General features: G+C 46.0%; 1 protein-coding gene across 1 annotated transcript in view; it reads right to left on the bottom strand.

Annotated features, from left to right (window-relative positions):
• Positions 1–160: 160 nt before the first annotated feature.
• The window catches only part of SLC51A (solute carrier family 51, alpha subunit), a 26,247-nt gene continuing 10,036 nt past the window's right edge, over positions 161–16,371 (bottom strand). Inside the window, exons 3-9 of the mRNA XM_005873157.2 lie at positions 10,081–10,235; positions 9,116–9,189; positions 5,663–5,821; positions 4,987–5,098; positions 4,588–4,734; positions 1,500–1,605; positions 161–965 (exon numbers count right to left, since the gene is read on the bottom strand). Coding sequence (XP_005873219.1) covers positions 829–965; positions 1,500–1,605; positions 4,588–4,734; positions 4,987–5,098; positions 5,663–5,821; positions 9,116–9,189; positions 10,081–10,235 — 890 coding nt within the window. The 3' untranslated portion in view covers positions 161–828. The remainder of the gene's footprint in view (positions 966–1,499; positions 1,606–4,587; positions 4,735–4,986; positions 5,099–5,662; positions 5,822–9,115; positions 9,190–10,080; positions 10,236–16,371) is intronic.

Raw genomic sequence — 16,371 nt, 5'->3', positions numbered from 1 at the left:
TTTTAAAAAAGATTTTTATTGATTTCAGAGAGGAAGGGAGAGGGAGAGGGAGAGGGAGATAGAAACATCAATGATGAGAGAGAACCGTTGATTGGCTGCCTCCTGTCCGCCCCAAAGTGGGGATTGAGCCCACAACCCGGGCATGTGCCCTGACCGAGAATAGAACCGTGACCTCCTGGTTCATAGGTTGGCACTCAACCACTGAGCCACACCGGCCGGGCATATTTGGGGCTTTTACTTATACTCTCAATTCCTTTGCTTTTGCATCCTAATTTATCTCCTCAAAGTCAAGCTCCCTGACCATATGATAGGGGGATTCCTTTTGCAGCTTGGCACAGAAGACTTAAAAAGCCATTGTCCCACAAAGGGAGGCTGACCCAGCTCTCCCAGGTCTAATGTCATCAGTGCTCTAACGACACATCTGTAAGGAAAAGAACATCTTTGATCTGTTCTTCAGGGACCTGCTTTCTTCAAAACTGTGGGCTTATACTACTTTGCCTGACTGAGTTCTCTCATTCTTATACCATAAGCTTTACCAATATACAAGTTTTAAGGGCTAATCGTGGCACCCATGGGGGTAATGTGCCCCATGATAGAGTTTCAAACTCCATTCTGTTTGTCTAATATGAAACTAAATTACCTTCCCCAGGCAAGACCCAAAACAATCTCATCCTATTGCATGATTCACCTTCATCTGTATCGTCCAGTGTAATTTGCCAGCTTGTACTGACAATGGAATCCTTCCCCATGTGGTCAATGTTGAGGGACAGTGGAGAAATCGTGTGCCCATCTCATGAGTACAGTGTCTCATTGTCCAAGCCGTCCGCCTCAGGCTTTGAGGTTCAAATCCAGGTCTGGAGAAGGGAAAGGTTCATATCCAACCTTGTCATCTTTCCTTCTGTAGTATATCCGTGTCAGCACAGTCAGCAGGAAAGTCTCCAGTATCAGGAGGTGGCAATTCATCACTGCAGTGCGGGGTGAAATGTAAAGTTGGTTATACTAAGTTATAGCGGTGGTATCCCACCAGCAGCCCTGGCATGTCAGTGGGACAACACTTTCTGTAATTTCTCCTCACACCAGCACCTAGAGGCTGTTGTGCGTGAGTAACATAGCAGGTTAATAGTAAAGCCCCAACCAGAACCTGACTCTCAACCTTCTGCAACCTGAGGCTAGCATTAAAAGTCATTTCTTTTGTGTGTTTTATCAGCATGATCTCTCCTTCCCAACCACACCCATTCCTCTCCCAAGAGCTAAGGATGAACCCATGGCTTTCTTGGTTGGCCGTCAAGGCTGGCCTCAAGCCGTGGAACTGTAGCTCTCCTCTGTGTGATCAGAGAAGGCGAAGTCTCCTTAAATCTCTGCTGAGATCTTTGGAGATCCCTTTCTGAGTATTCGGAGCAGCAGCTTGCCTGGCCCAACCTCTGATCTAAGGTCCTCTCTTCCCTGACCCACCTCCTCTCACCCATCCTGGAAAGAGATAGGAACTTCTATGTGCTCACCTTGAGACCTGATTTTAGAGGAAAAGGGAGGCGAACAAGCAATCTGCCCGCCATTGGCCAACACCGAGAAGATGGATGGCTGCAGGGCGGTCAGGATGAGGAGCACCTGCGGAAGGGAAAAGAGAAGCGAGGGCAGAGTGGGCTCAGTGTCCATGGCGCTGAGGTCAGCTGGCCCACTGCCATGCTTGTCCTGCCGCTGTGCATTCGGCCAGCCTTTAGATCGCTGCAGTTCCAGAGCGTTGATTAAAATGTGGTGACGTTTGTAATCTTTAGAGAAATTACAACCTCATCTTCCTACCCAATATTTTATTAGAGTTCCTGACAAGAAACAACAAAAACTGATTGGGGGGTTCAAGTTTATCCCCGTATTTCAGCCATGGCTGCTAATGAGCACTTAAAGAATAGAAAGGATGGATGATTAGGGAAGAGTCAGTCCATCTACTTCAAGTACCTGAGATCCCTGCCGATAGAATGATGGACGGTTCACTATTAAAGTGCCCCTTGAAGAATCTCTGCTGTGCCAGGGCTGGAGGCAAAGGGGAATGAGTGTTCAATGGGTACAGACTTTCCGTGGGGAAGATGAAAACCTTCAGGGGATGGATGGTGGCAATGGTTGCACAACAATGTGACTGCACTTAATGCTGCTGAACTGTACATATATAAATGGTTAAAATTGTAAAATTTATGTCATATATACATATGACACACACACACACATATATATGTTATAACACAATAAAATAAAAAAAGAAGAAGAAAATAATCTCTATCCAGAGGCCCCAGGAGCACTATTTGCCTTAGTACTTGTCCCCCCGAGGCAAGGCAGACCCAGCTTGTCCAGGCTTCCCCACAGGCTCAGCAATGACAGGCTTTTACCTGTGCCTGACCCTAAGGGCTTCTGCCCCTCTGTCCCTGACCCCATTTCAGGCTCATCTCTCTCTTCCCCTGCCCACTTCAATTCTACCTGCTATATGCCTGGAAATTCACATTTCAGAGGCATCTGCTTAGAGCAAGTGAGAATTTATGTGAAACCACTCTTTTAGCTAAAACGCAGTTATTGTTTCTTGGAAGTAGAAGGGCCCAGCAAGGAGACAGAAAGAATGGAGAGAGAAGGAAAACACAATATTGCATTTGGTGGAAAAGTTGTCTTTGGACTTGGAGAATGAAAAGTGTAAAAAGCAAACATGCTTTTGAGAGAACTTTCAGAAGAGGTATGATGATGAGAGGTAGTATGAAGAGAAGGAATGTGGGTTGGGAGTTAGACAGATCTGGGTTTAAATTCTAGCCGCATTCCTGTGTGCCTTGGAGCAAGTCTCATAACATCTCTGGATCTCAGTTTTCTTATTTGTAAAATAAAAATAATGACTCCTAAGATTATTGTGAATATTTAAATGTAATGTACAAAGCCATGGCCAGGTGGCTCAGTTGGTTGGAGCATTGTCTCACATTCCAAAAGGTTGTAGGTTTGATTCCTCGTCAGGGCACATACCTAGGTTGTGGGTTTGATCCCCAGTTGTGCATACGGGAGGCAACCAATCAATATTTCTCTCTCACATTGATGGTTCTCTCCCTCCCCAACCCTTCCTCTCTCTCTCTCAACATATCTTTGGGTGAGGACTTTTTTTTAAAGTACTGTATGAAAAGTGCCTAGCACATGGTGTGAGTAATTCATAGTTGTAGCTGAGATAATGCTCATACTGCTAGTGGTGATGGATGATAGGATTTTAGGAATAATAATAGAAAAGAAAAAAAGCAAAGACAGAAGCAGTTAAGGTTATGGGTTGAATTGTGCCCCCAAAACAGATATGTTGAAGTCCTAACCCCCAGTATCTCAGAATATGATCTATTTCAAAACAGCATCTTTGTTTTGGTTAACTAATTATATGTCATTAATTAAGATGAAGTCATACCGGAATAAGGTGGGCCCTTATCCTTTTTAAAAAATATATTTTTATTGATTTCAGAGAGGAAGGAAGAGGGAGAGAGAGATAGAAACATCAATGATGAGAGAGAATCATTGATTGGCTGCCTCCTGCATGCCCCATACTGGGGATCGCGCCTGCAATCTGAGCACGTGCCCTTGACTGGAATCAAACCTGGGACCCTTTAGTCCACAGGATGACGCTCTATCCACTGAGCCAAACCTGCTAAGGCGGTGGTCAGCAAACTCATTAGTCAACAGAACCAAATATCAACAGTACAACGATTGAAATTTCTTTAGAGAGCCGATTTTTTAAAACTTAAACTATATAGGTAGGTACATTGTTATTAACTTAATTAGGGTACTCCTAAGGCTTAGGAAGAGCCCCACTCAAGGGGCCAAAGAGCCGCATGTGGCTCGCGAGCCGCAGTTTGCCGACCATGGTGCTAGGGCATTATTCTCATATGACTGATATCCTTATAAGAAGAGGCAAAGAGACAGATGCGTGAGGGAAGAAGGCCATGTGATGACTGAGGCAGAAGTAGAGTGAGGCAGCTGCAAGTTGAGGAAGGCCGAGATTGCTGGCAAACCTCCAGGAGCCAGGAAGAGGAAGGAAGGGTTCTCCTCTACAGGTTTCAGAGGGAGGACAGCCCAGCTGACATGTTGATTTTGTACTTCTAGCCTCCAGAATTGTGAGAGAATAAGTTTCCGTTGTTTTGAGCCACTCGGTGGTATTTTATCACAGCAGCCCTAGCAAACACAAAGCAAAAATAGCACAAACAGCAAAATCTGGGAAGGGGCAGGGATCACTTTCCAAATCTCACAGGAACCTAAGGCTTCAGGAGATTCCCAGACCCCTTTGAGCCTGTATTAGACTCATCTCCTAACCCAGCCGTGGGCAAACTACGGCCCGCTGGCCGGATCTGGCCCGTTTGAAATGAATAAAACTAAAAAAAAAAAAAGACCGTACCCTTTTATGTAATGATGTTTACTTTGAATTTATATTAGTTCACACAAACACTCCATCCATGCTTTTGTTCCGGCCCTCCGGTCCAGTTTAAGAACCCATTGTGGCCCTCGAGTCAAAAAGTTTGCCCACCCCTGTCCTAACCCCAATTATTTGTAGTTCTATTATGAGCCATCTTTTCTCGCTCAGGGTATAGTTACCTGGAACAGAGCAAATTTGGCCCCGATGTTCTGCTCGCCCAGGTGCAGCTTGGCTTGACGGAAAAGGATGGCCAGGCTCCAGAGAGCCAACAGGGTGGACACACCGAGGACAGTGTTGATCCATAGAGCTGTGCTCTCCTCAGAAATCTGGTGGCAGACCAAGTGGAAGTCAGTGAGGGAGACAAGCCCTTTCCCTCCCTTTTATTTCTTCCCCCAAGGGGATAACAATGCCATAGCCCTGGCTTATTCCAGTCTCCTCTCTCCCACCATAGTGCCCGAGCCTCTGTTCTAGGTCACTCTGTCCCCAGGTATCAGGGGATATTGGCTCCAGCTATTCCTTGTAGAGCTCAAAGGTACCAAATGAGCCTCGGAGTTCACTGCCCCTCACTCCTGGCTTACGTCTGCTGGCTCAAAGATGCCATCCGGGATGAGGAACAGGCCCACCAGGCCCAGGGTTATCCTGAGGAAGGCATACTGGAATGGGCCCAACATCAGCAGCTGGAGCTTCTTCCTGAGGGGAGCAGAGGGTTAGGAACATGGGCCCACAGACCACCCACCCCAAGACAACTCTCCTCTCCCTCACTGGGCTCCTGGGCCGAGGCTTGGCTGCCATCAGACACCAAAATGGTTAAATGGATGGGGACATAGGAAAAAGCTAGAATGTTAAGAGCACTGGCAACCCTTCTTCTTGCTTCCCACTCATTCCTAGACCAGAATGCTGCCTTTTGAGCAAGAACGATCAGTGTTAACCCAACCTCATTAACCAGATGAACAGAGGGGGCAATAGCCTAGAGTTCAAGTTTCCTCTGTGTGGCTAAACTTTGCAGGGGGCAGTGGCTTAAGTGATGGGAACTTCGGAGTTCTTTCTCGGCTCCCCTTACCCCTGAGTGGGTGCCTAATGTGTGGGGTCCTGGCTGGGGATACCCACCCTTTTGTCATTGACTTTGTTCCATACAAGACTAGTTCCAAAAGGTTTGAAGCAGAGCTGAGAGAACCAACCAGCAGACGCTCTTGGGAGAGAGAGTGCAGGAAGCTGGAACTGGTTCTTCAAGGGCTCCCCTCCCTCCCGTCTTACCTGGTGAGCTTGAGTTTGGGGCAGCAGGGGCAGCAGCAGCAGCAGGGGCCTGTGTGGATCATCATTGGGGTGTCCTTCAGTGTCCTCACTACTGCTTCCTTCCCACCAAAGCCTTGCACTATGACCAGCATCAGTAGGTAAAAGCACACCGCATAAAACCTGGAGTAGGGGAGAAGTGGGCCTGAGAATACACAGAGAGGAGGTGGCAGCTCGCTGAGAGGACAGCCTTTGCCGCCAAAGAAAGATGGACTGCGGAAACCAAGATGGTGGCATAGGTAAACACCGGAAATTGCTGCCTTGCACAACCACTTCAAAAATACAACTAAAAGACAAAACGGACATCATCTAGAACCACAGGAAGGCTGGCTGAGTGGAAATTCTTCAACTAGAAGGAAAGAGAAAAGCATACTGAGACTCAGAGGAGGTGTGGAAGTAAAGTGCAGAGGTACGGAGGTGCACGCGGAAAGGGCTGGCAACTGAGGACGCTGCTGTCTTTTTGAAGCGGGAGGGAGTCTCAAGCTCCCGACTTCTCTGAACTCCAGTTCCGGGTGAGTCTCTGGGGACCCAGACTCATACGGGGAGAAACTGGACTGTCTGGCATCGGTCGGAACTCGAGGGCGGCTTTCTCTCAGAGGTGCTTGCAGCGATTACCGCAGGACACTGAGACTCGGGGCCTCTTAGGGTAGGACTGAGGATCTGCCATAGCTGTTTGCTCCACCCTGTTGATTCCCTGAGACCCCACCCCACCCAAGCTGTGCACAGAGACTTTTGCATATGAAAGGCCTGGCCCTTTGCAATCTGAAAATTACCTAACAAACTGCAGCTGGGTTAGAGAGACCCAGAACTTCCAAAAGAAGGCCCAAGGCCCCACAGCAGCTTGCATTGCTTCACAGCTGGGCCTCATCTGGGCACCTCCAAATCCCAAACAAAGAAGAGGAATCTGCAGATCTCTCTGTAGCTACTGCTGGGTAGCCTCAGGAAGAGGCTAAATTAGCACCTCCTTAGAGATCCAAGAGCCAGTGTACCCAGTGGTCAGAGTGGGACCATCCAGATTACAACTCCTCAGATCCATAAGGGACACACTCAGGGGGCAGACTCAGTGAGCACCAAAGCCCCACTGAAGCAAGACTTGGCCCAGAAGGGTGTCTCCAGCACCGAAGTTCTCCCACTGTAGACACAGCTGATTCTCACAGCCAACTGGCCTGGAGGTCAATTCCTCCCAGTGATACCTACAACAATCAAGGCTTAACTACAACAAGACTGTGCACAAAGCCCACAAGGGGGTGCACCAAGAGTGTCCACCTTTGGGGTCAAAAGCAATATCCACAAAAAGGGTCAGAGGCAAGGGGCTGTGATGCCCAGAGGCACAGAGCAGGCATGAGGTGGTCACCACGGTCCACATGTTCACTCACAAAAGCCAGGAGCAGAGAACCCCGACACTGAGCTACGCAGGTTGCATTCAAGCAGATTTTCCCCTCCCTCCAAAATTTGGGAGGCTGAGCCACTGGGCACTATAGGACACCTAGCACAGAAAGCCACTCTATCAACACAGGGAAGCATAAAAAATGCGGAGACAAAGAAACAGGTCACAAATGACAGAACTAGAACAAGACTGCGCACAAAGACCACTAGGGGGTGCACCAAGAAAGCATAAAAAATGCGGAGACAAAAAAACATGACAGAAATGGAGGATATAGAGCTAAAAAACGCAATTTTGAGGGCTTGCAATAAACTTTTGGAGAGCTTCACGAAAACTAATGAGACCCTCGATGCTATGATAAAGAAACTAGAAATTAAGCATACACGCTCTGAAATAAAGAATATTACACCCAATAGCAGACCAGAGGAGCGCAAGAATCAAGTCAAAGATTTGAAATGCGAAGAAGCAAAAAACACCCAACCGGAAAAGCAAAATGAAAAAAGAATCCGAAAATACGAAGATAGTGTAAGGAGCCTCTGGGACAGCTTCAAGCGTACCAACATCCGAATTATAGGGGTGCCAGAAGAAGAGAGAGAGCAAGATATTGAAAACCTATTTGAAGAAATAATGACAGAAAACTTCCCCTACCTGGTGAAAGAAATAGACTTACAAGTCCAGGAAGCGCAGAGAACCCCAAACAAAAGGAATCCAAAGAGGACCACACCAAGACACATCATAATTAAAATGCCAAGAGCAAAAGACAAAGAGAGAATCTTAAAAGCAGCAAGAGAAAAAAAGTCAGTTACCTATAAGGGAGTACCCATACGACTGTCAGCTGATTTCTCAACAGAAACTTTGCAGGCCAGAAGGGAGTGGCAAGAAATATTCAAAGTGATGAATAGCAAGAACCTACAACCAAGATTACTTTATCCAGCAAAGCTATCATTCAGAATTGAAGGTCAGATAAAGAGCTTCACAGATAAGGAAAAGCTAAAGGAGTTCATCACCACCAAACCAGTATTATATGAAATGCTGAAAGGTATCCTTTAAGAAGAGGAAGAAGAAGAAAAAGGTAAAGATACAAATTATGAACAACAAATACACATCTATCAACAAGTGAATCTAAAAATCAAGTGAATAAATAATCTGATGAACAGAATAAACTGGTGAATATAATAGAATCAGAGGCATAGAAAGGGAGTGGACTGACTATTCTCTGGGGGGAAAGGGGTGTGGGTGGTGTGGGAAGAGACTGGACAAAAATCATACACCTATGGATGAGGACAGTTTGGGGGGGTAAGGGCAGAGGGTGGAGTGGGAACCGGGTGGAGGGGAGCTATGGGGGAAAAAAGAGGAACAACTGTAATAATCTGAACAATAAAGATTTAATTAAAAAAAAAGAAATGAAATAATTGGGGGAAAAAAAGAATGATGGACTGCAAAGGGAGCAGCAAGGGGTGGGGTTTACTGAGGGGATCATGGTAGGGACTAGGATCTCTGAATGTGTCACTCCAAGAGGAATGAGAGAGGATGGGAGCCCAGGGGCCTGGGAAGAGGGGAATTTCAGGCTGTGGGACAAAATGATGGCCTAGGACAGTGATGGCGAACCTTTTGAGCTCGGGCGTGTCAGCATTTTGGAAAACCCTAACTTAACTCTGGTGCCGTGTCACATATAGAAATTTTTTGATATTTGCAACCATAGTAAAACAAAGACTTATATTTTTGATATTTATTTTATATATTTAAATGCCATTTAACAAAGAAAAATCAACCAAAAAAATGAGTTTGCGTGTCACCTCTGACACGCGTGTCATAGGTTCGCCATCACTGGCCTAGGATGAACAGATCCAGAAGTTCAAGAGACCCAGGTTAGCACAAGTTGGAAAGGGCTTGATTCTATTTGTAATCAAGACTGGTTTGCAGGGATTTGTGGAAGGGAGAGGGGCTATAAGAAGGCATGGACTCTGGATTCCTGGGTGAGTGGGGAGCAGAAGGGAACCTCTGGAAGAGGTGGGGGCGGGCAGGACACTCACGAGGTGATGGCCATTTCCACGAGCATGAGGGAACGAGGGATCCAGAGCCCGAAGCAGCAGAACACAGACACCACCTGGGAGAGGAGCAGGAAGCTGGTTCAGGGGAGGGAGACTTTGTGCTCACCCTCTTGAACCTTTTGTGACAAGAGCTCAAGGAAGCCAAACCTAAACATTTGAGGGACTATTACTTTAGTGGCCAGCTGGAAAAATCACTAATGGAAATTTTTTAAAAATTTAATTCAGCTGTCAGTTCCTTCTATGTCTAGGGTTAGAGACAGCATGTCACCTTCAGCCAGGGTTTTTTTGTTTTTTTGAAGACTATCTCATCCTATATCCTTGGGGTAGGAGTAGGTGAGTTCATCCTTAGGAGTAAATGGATCAAGATTCAACCCTTACTCTTCAACATCCCATGTTATGGGAGTGTCTCTGATGACTTGAGATGGTTTTAGGCAGATGTCATCTGCCAGGAAAGGCCCTCAAGGGCCCCACTCTGCTCCAAATAGACACACAGAGCTCACCAGAAGGAAACGGAAGTCCAATCTTATGATCTACCAGCAAGCCAAAGGCCAATATAGTGACTGTGGGAATTTTAAAAGCCTACAATGTAAGGGTAGAGCTAAGGATGACCCCATGAGGAAAACATTCTTTCCCTCCTGCTCTTTGCGGAACCGCTGCTTGCCTGGACAGAGAGGAGGCTTGCTTTTAACAGCAACACCCTGGGGAGTAGCGATTGGGCCACTGGTGGCAGAGCGGTTTCTTTAGTTGTCTCTGTGGCTCTAAGAATTCCAACACTCCATCCCACTGCCTGGGGCCTTCCAAGCAAGTGGAGATCCGATTAGAAACCCCCACCTAAGGCGGTAGAGGCAGGAACTCTTTGCTGACTGGAATTGTTGAGTTTAGAGGAATTCTCAAAACGGTCCCTTCTCCTCCTCACTCCCTCCCAAAGGGCAGCTACAGGCCCTCACCGTGGGCGCAGAGCTGCTCCAGAGCAGAGTCCTCCGCTTGATGGGGCAACGGGTGTTCTTGTACAGGTAGACGGCGTCCTCCAGGAAGATGGCAATTGAGCCCAGGGCAAGCAAGGTCATGGTGGCCGTGAGGGCAATCTCCAAAGGGCCCAGTGCTAACGTGGAAAGAGGGCAGACTCCAGTGAGTTGATGACCGGGGCTGAGGGGCAGAAATGTGGCTTCCTCACTTGGATTTCAATGGCTTTACCATACGTAGAATTATCTGGCCTAGGCCTATCTATGAAGAAGAATGGCTTCTTCTTAGACCTAGAAAACTTAACATGTGGCTAAGAAATAGTCATTCCCATGGATGGGAGACAAGACCAGATCATTTTAGGTATGTTGACACTTACCTGAGCCAGGGTATAGACACCAAACAGGTTTTTGCATACTTAGCAAAAAATTTGGATCAGGAGTTCACTTTTCTACCTCCAGGGCCAGGTGTCATGCTCGCAAACAGGGGCCAATTCGCATTATAACCGAAGCAGGTTGTGATATAGTGGTATACTTTAGAGCTGTTTAAAATTGATTTCAAAAATTATGTCGTGAAACTGGAACATCAAAAAGGGATTTTAGCAAAAGAGAAATGGACACAAGACTCCAAGGACCTTCGACCCATGTTGGCCCCACACTTTGTCTTACATTAAATGTGGTCCAGTAGCTCGCTTGCTCTCTCTCTCTCTCTCTCTCTCTTTTCTAATCCTCACTTGAGGATACGTTTTTATTGATTTTTAGAGAGAGAGAAAGGGAAAGAGAGAAACATTGATCATTTCCTCTCATATGCGCCCTGACCCGGGATCGAACCTACAACCTGGGTATATGCTCTAATCGGGAATCGAACTCACAAACTTTTGGAGTACAGGATGATGCTCCAACCAACTGAGCCACCCAGCCAGGGCCCAGAAGGTCTCTTTAGTTTATTACATTCATTTGAGGAGTTGTTAGAAAGTAGCTGTCCAGGCCCTGCCCTCAGAGTTGCTGCTCCAGCAGATCTGGGATAGGCCCAGTAACTGTATTTTTAACAAGCTCACCTGATAATGGTCAGGAGATAAGCATTTTGACAAATACCAGTGAAACTCCTCAGGCCTCACTACTGCTAACAGGGAAACATTAATCTAGTTACAATATATGTTTCTGAACATGTGACTCATAAATGCAACAACTCGTTTTAAAGGGCTCTTTGTCCTTAGTGAGTAAGCCTGGGCCCTCATTTATCTAAGTCCCTTCCCTAGTTGGCAGGCTCTCTCCTTCCCACCTCCTACCTGGCCAGATGAGAGGAAGAAGGGGGAAAGGAAGACTGTCAGAACCCAGTCCACTGTCCTCCTGCATTGGGAGTAGAGTATGAGGAAGGTGTTGGTTAGGTGCCTTACGTTTGGTGACTGAGGGCAGCTCAGTCAGAGAGACAATACTGCTGAAACCAAGCCAGGGAGGAAGGAGACCACAGCACAGCAGAGAACTGAGTTGTCATCTGGATCAGTCATACCTGGTGTCACCACAAGGAGCACCAGGTCAAAGGTGAAGCTGTCAAAAAATATCACATCTGCCCTAACCAGTTTGGCTCAGTGGATAGAGTGTCCGTCTGTGGACTGAAGGGTCCCAGGTTCGATTCCGGTTAAGGGCATGTACCTTGGTTGTGGGCACATTCCCAGTATGGGGTGTGCAGGAGGCAGCTGATCGATGTTTCTCTCTCATCGATGTTTCTAACTATCCCTCTCCCTTCCTCTTTGTAAAAAATCAATAAAATATATTTTAAAAAAATAAAGGTGATATAGGTTGGAACAGTGGTCATTGTAGAAACATTAAGTGGGAGAGTTTAAGAGACCCCACTGGATGCCGGAAATGTTCTATAGGTTGATCTGGGTGGTGGTTTCACAGGTGTACACCTAGGTACAAATTCGTCAAGCTACATACTTAAGATCATTGCCTTTTATTGCATTAATTATATCTTTAAAAAACCTTATGTGGACAGAGCAGAATGAAAAATTAGCACAGTAAATTATAACCATGTTTAAAGGAATTAATTGGGGAGAGAAAGGCACAAAAATGTTGAAGGAAAGAGTGAGGCACTAATATCTTTATCTTACAAAATGGAAAGTCAAGACGCACTGTCCATAGTTGGCAGAATAAGAAATAAACTATCGGTATGTATATAAAGCTGTAAAGATAACCAACAAAAAATATTGCCATAATTATATGGAGAGAATGGAAGAAAGTTGGTGCTAAGTGAGCTAAATCCTTATGTATCATAAAGCAGCAACAGATAATGTCCAAAATTGATATTCTAGGAAATAATGGTGTGCACATGTTGGTGATTTGAAGGTAACTATAAAAAGAAACATCAGCTAAAAAAAAAAAAAAAAGAGAGAAGGAAGATTAGAAATGGGAATGCAAAGGGCAGGGGATTGTTGATTTTCATAGTAGCCCTTTCATACTATTTGATTTTTAACCATGTTCATGTATTACTTTGATAAAATAAAAATATTTAAAAATTATTGTGTAGAAAAAACCTAGAAATACTAAAAAAACACAACAAATGAAAACACATTAGCAATGCTGTCTTTGGGTGATGAGAATGTGGGTTTTTAAATAGGACATAAAATTATAGGTCTAGCCGTAACCGGTTTGGCTCAGTGGATAGAACATCGGCCTGCGGACTGAAAGGTCCCAGGTTCGATTCCGGTCAAGGGCATGTACCTTGGTTGCAGGCACATCCCCAGTGGGGGGTGGGCAGGAGGCAGCTGGTCGATGTTTCTCTCATCAATGTTTCTGACTATCCATCTCCCTTCCTCTCTGTAAAAAAATCAATAAAATATAAAAAAAGAAAGGACAAATATTTTTTTAAAAAATTATAGGTATAATATGATTCCTAATCCTATCTAATAAAAGAGTAATATGCAAATTGACCATCACTCCAAACACACAAGATGACTGCCCCATGTGGTCAAAGATGGCCACCACAAGATGGCCAGCAGAGGAGGGCAGTTGTGGGCAATCAGACCAGCAGGGGAGGGCAGTTGGGGGGGGACCAGGCCCGCAGGGGAGGGCAGTTAGGGGCAATCAGGCTGGCAGGGGAGCAGTTAGGCATCGATCAGGCTGGCAGGGGAGTGGTTAGGGGCAATCAGGAAAGCAGGCAGGCGAGCGGTTGGGAGCCAGCAGTCCTGGATTGTGAGAGGGATGTTCGACTGCCCGGGCAGTGGGATTGGGCCTAAATGGGCAGTCAGACATCTCTCAAGGGGTCCCAGATTGGAGAGGGTGCAGGCTGGGCTGAGGGACACACAGCTCCCCCCACCCAGTGCACGAATTTCGGGCACTGGGCCTCTAGTACTGTTCAATAAAAGCACAGAAAAAGGAAATACACGGTGAGATTAGCAGTGCCTGTCTCTGAGTGGTGGGACTATAAACAACTTTTCCTCTTTTTACTTTTCTGGATTTTCATATTTATTTTTCTGAATTATTTTTATAATAGAAATATTTAGTTTAAAAAAATACACACCCAAGAAAAAGTCCAAATAGGTAGAAACCAAAATCAATTCAGTAGATTCCTAAACACCAATGTCCGTTGTTGGGAGAGGCAGTCACTGCTGGAGGCCTCTCCTTGGACCCCCCCCCCCCCCCCCCCCGCCCCTACCTGACTCCTGTCCTCCCTGAGAGCAGAGTGGAAACGGCCCTTTCTCAGTCAAGCCATCATGGCCCAATCCTTTCCCAGTCTTCACTGCCCTTGAACACCCCCTCCTCCTTGCAAAGCTTCCCTCCCCTTGACTCAGAACCACAGTCCCCTCCTGGCCTCTGACCCTCCAAGTCTCCTCTGCTGATTCCTCATCCTTTCCCACACCCTCTGTTCTTCAAACTCAGTCACTGCAGCTCAGTCTTCTCTGTGTTTAGGGGTTTGGAATTTCCCTACCACTCCTTCTGCCTCCCAACAGCCACATGAGCGCTCCCACCTCCAGGACTTTACACTGGGCTTCTGCTGGTTCAGCTCTTCTCCCTGAGCTCCCAGCTGGCTCTTCGTCACCGAGTCTCTGCTCCAATGCCCCTCAGCCAGCTCCTCTAGGCAGTGTGGTCTGCCCTCCCCCACTGAGGTCATGTACATGTGAATTTACTTGCTTGGTGTCTGTCCTCTCACCTTAGTGTACACGCCACCAAGGCAGGGACTTGTTAGTCTTGTTCTCCGTTCTGTCTCTAAGTGTTTAAACTATTTGTTGAATGAAAGAAATAACCCCAAGAGAATCCCTATTGTCATCTCCATTTTATAGGCTTTTCCAGGAAACAAAGCTTAGAGCAGCGGTTCTCAACCTGTGAGTCGCCAACCTATGGGTCGCGACCCCTTTAGGGGTCGAATGACCCGTTCACAGGGGTCGCCTAAGACCATTGGAAAACACATATATAATTACATCTTGTTTTTGTGATTAATCACTATGCTTTAATTATGTTCAATTTGTAACAATGAAAATACATCCTGCATATCAGATATTTACATTATGATTCATAACAGTAGCAAAATTACAGTTATGAAGTAGCAATGAAAATAATTTTATGGTTGGGGGTCACCACAACATGAGGAACTGTGTTAAAGGGGCGTGGCATTAGGAAGGTTGAGAACCACTGGCTTAGAGTGTTAATCACCTTACCTGGGGTCACACAACCTTGAAGTGAACCCAGGGGTTCCTGACGCTAAACCCATACTCTCAACCATTACACACACTGACTATTGGTTGTGTTCACATAGATATGGGAGGGTGTGTGGAGTGATGGAAACAACCAAATGCAACCCTAAAATATGGTTTAATTTATGAGGGAGGGTGGGGCATATTCTGACTGTTCGGTGTAGAAATGCTTTGCACTGTCTTGAACTGCTGGCTTGGTACTCTATTCTTCCTCACACTGGCAGGATCTTTAGGTTCTGGTACCCACCTCCACAGTGCAAAGGCTGAGAGAGAAGTTCCCTCACATCCATAGCCTGACACCACTGCTCTCCATCAAACTTACTTATCTTCTTAGAAGATTTGTGTCCTACCTTATTTTTTTATATTTTAACTGATATTATGAGACAAAAGTGTTCTATGGCAAAGGATTGTTGGAAATGCCTTAAACAAAGTTAAACATGCCTCTTTCCTGCAGAGCATACTGAAGTGTTAATCTGATTTTCATGTTAATTTCCAACAGGAAGAATTACAGCTTTTATAAAACTTGCGTTTCTATCGACTCTGTTTTCATGAAGCAGAACTTGGGATTAGTATCCCAAGGAACACACTTTAGGAAATGCTTGTCTAATTGACCATTTTGCTAGCAACTAGCAAATTTCCCACTGTCTTGGGAATGTGAAGGTTATAATGAAACAATATAAGAACATTAAATTTTTGAAGAAAGAGTATCACCCATAATCCTACCTGGTTCCTAGTCAAAAATTATTTTATTTTTGCATATTTGTTTTCATGGCGTTAAGAGCATAGGCTCTGGAGTCAGAGACACATTAATTAAAAGTAAAATTCCACTTACTATTTGCTCTCATTAAAACTCCTAGCACAACACCTGGTATGTAGTATTTGCTCAATAAAAAGTAGTTTTAGCCCTAACTGGTTTGGCTCAGTGGATAGAGCGTCGGCCTGCAGACTGAAGGGTCCCAGGTTCGATTCTGGTCAAGGGCATGTACCTTGGTTGCGGGCATATCCCCAGTAGGAGGGTGTGCAGGAAGCAGCTGATTGATGTTTCTAACTCTCTATTCCTCTCCCTTCCTTTCTGTAAAAAAATCAATAAAATATATTATTTTAAAAAAAAAAAGTAGAAGAAACCAAGATGGTGGCATAGGTAAACACCGGAGATTGCTGCCTCGCACAACCACTTCAACAATAGAACTAAAAGATGGAACAGACATCATCCAGAACCACAGGAAGGCTGGCTGAGTGGAAATTCTACAACTAGAAGGAAAGAGAAAAGCATACCGAGACTCAGAGGAGGTGCGGTGTGGAAGTAAAATACAGAGGTACGGAGGCACAGGCGGAGAGGGTTGGCGGCTGAGGACATGGTTGTCTGGGAGGGAGTCTCAAGCTCTGAGCTCCAGTTCCGGGTGAGTCTCTGGGGACCCAGACTCATATGGGAGAAACTGGACTGTCCAGCATCGGTCAGAACTCAAGGGCAGCTTTCTCTCGGCGGTGCTTGCAGCGATTGCCGGGACACTGAAAAGCAGGGCCTCTGAGGGCAGGACTGAGAGCAGCCATAGCAGCTTGCTCCGCCCTGTTGATCCCCTGGGACCCC

The sequence above is a fragment of the Myotis brandtii genome, unplaced genomic scaffold (genome assembly GCF_000412655.1).
Source record: "Myotis brandtii unplaced genomic scaffold, ASM41265v1 scaffold4, whole genome shotgun sequence".
NCBI classification, from domain to species: Eukaryota; Metazoa; Chordata; class Mammalia; order Chiroptera; family Vespertilionidae; genus Myotis; species Myotis brandtii.
The sequence above is the reverse complement of the archived record's forward strand: the minus strand, read 5'-3'. Positions and strand labels throughout refer to the sequence as shown.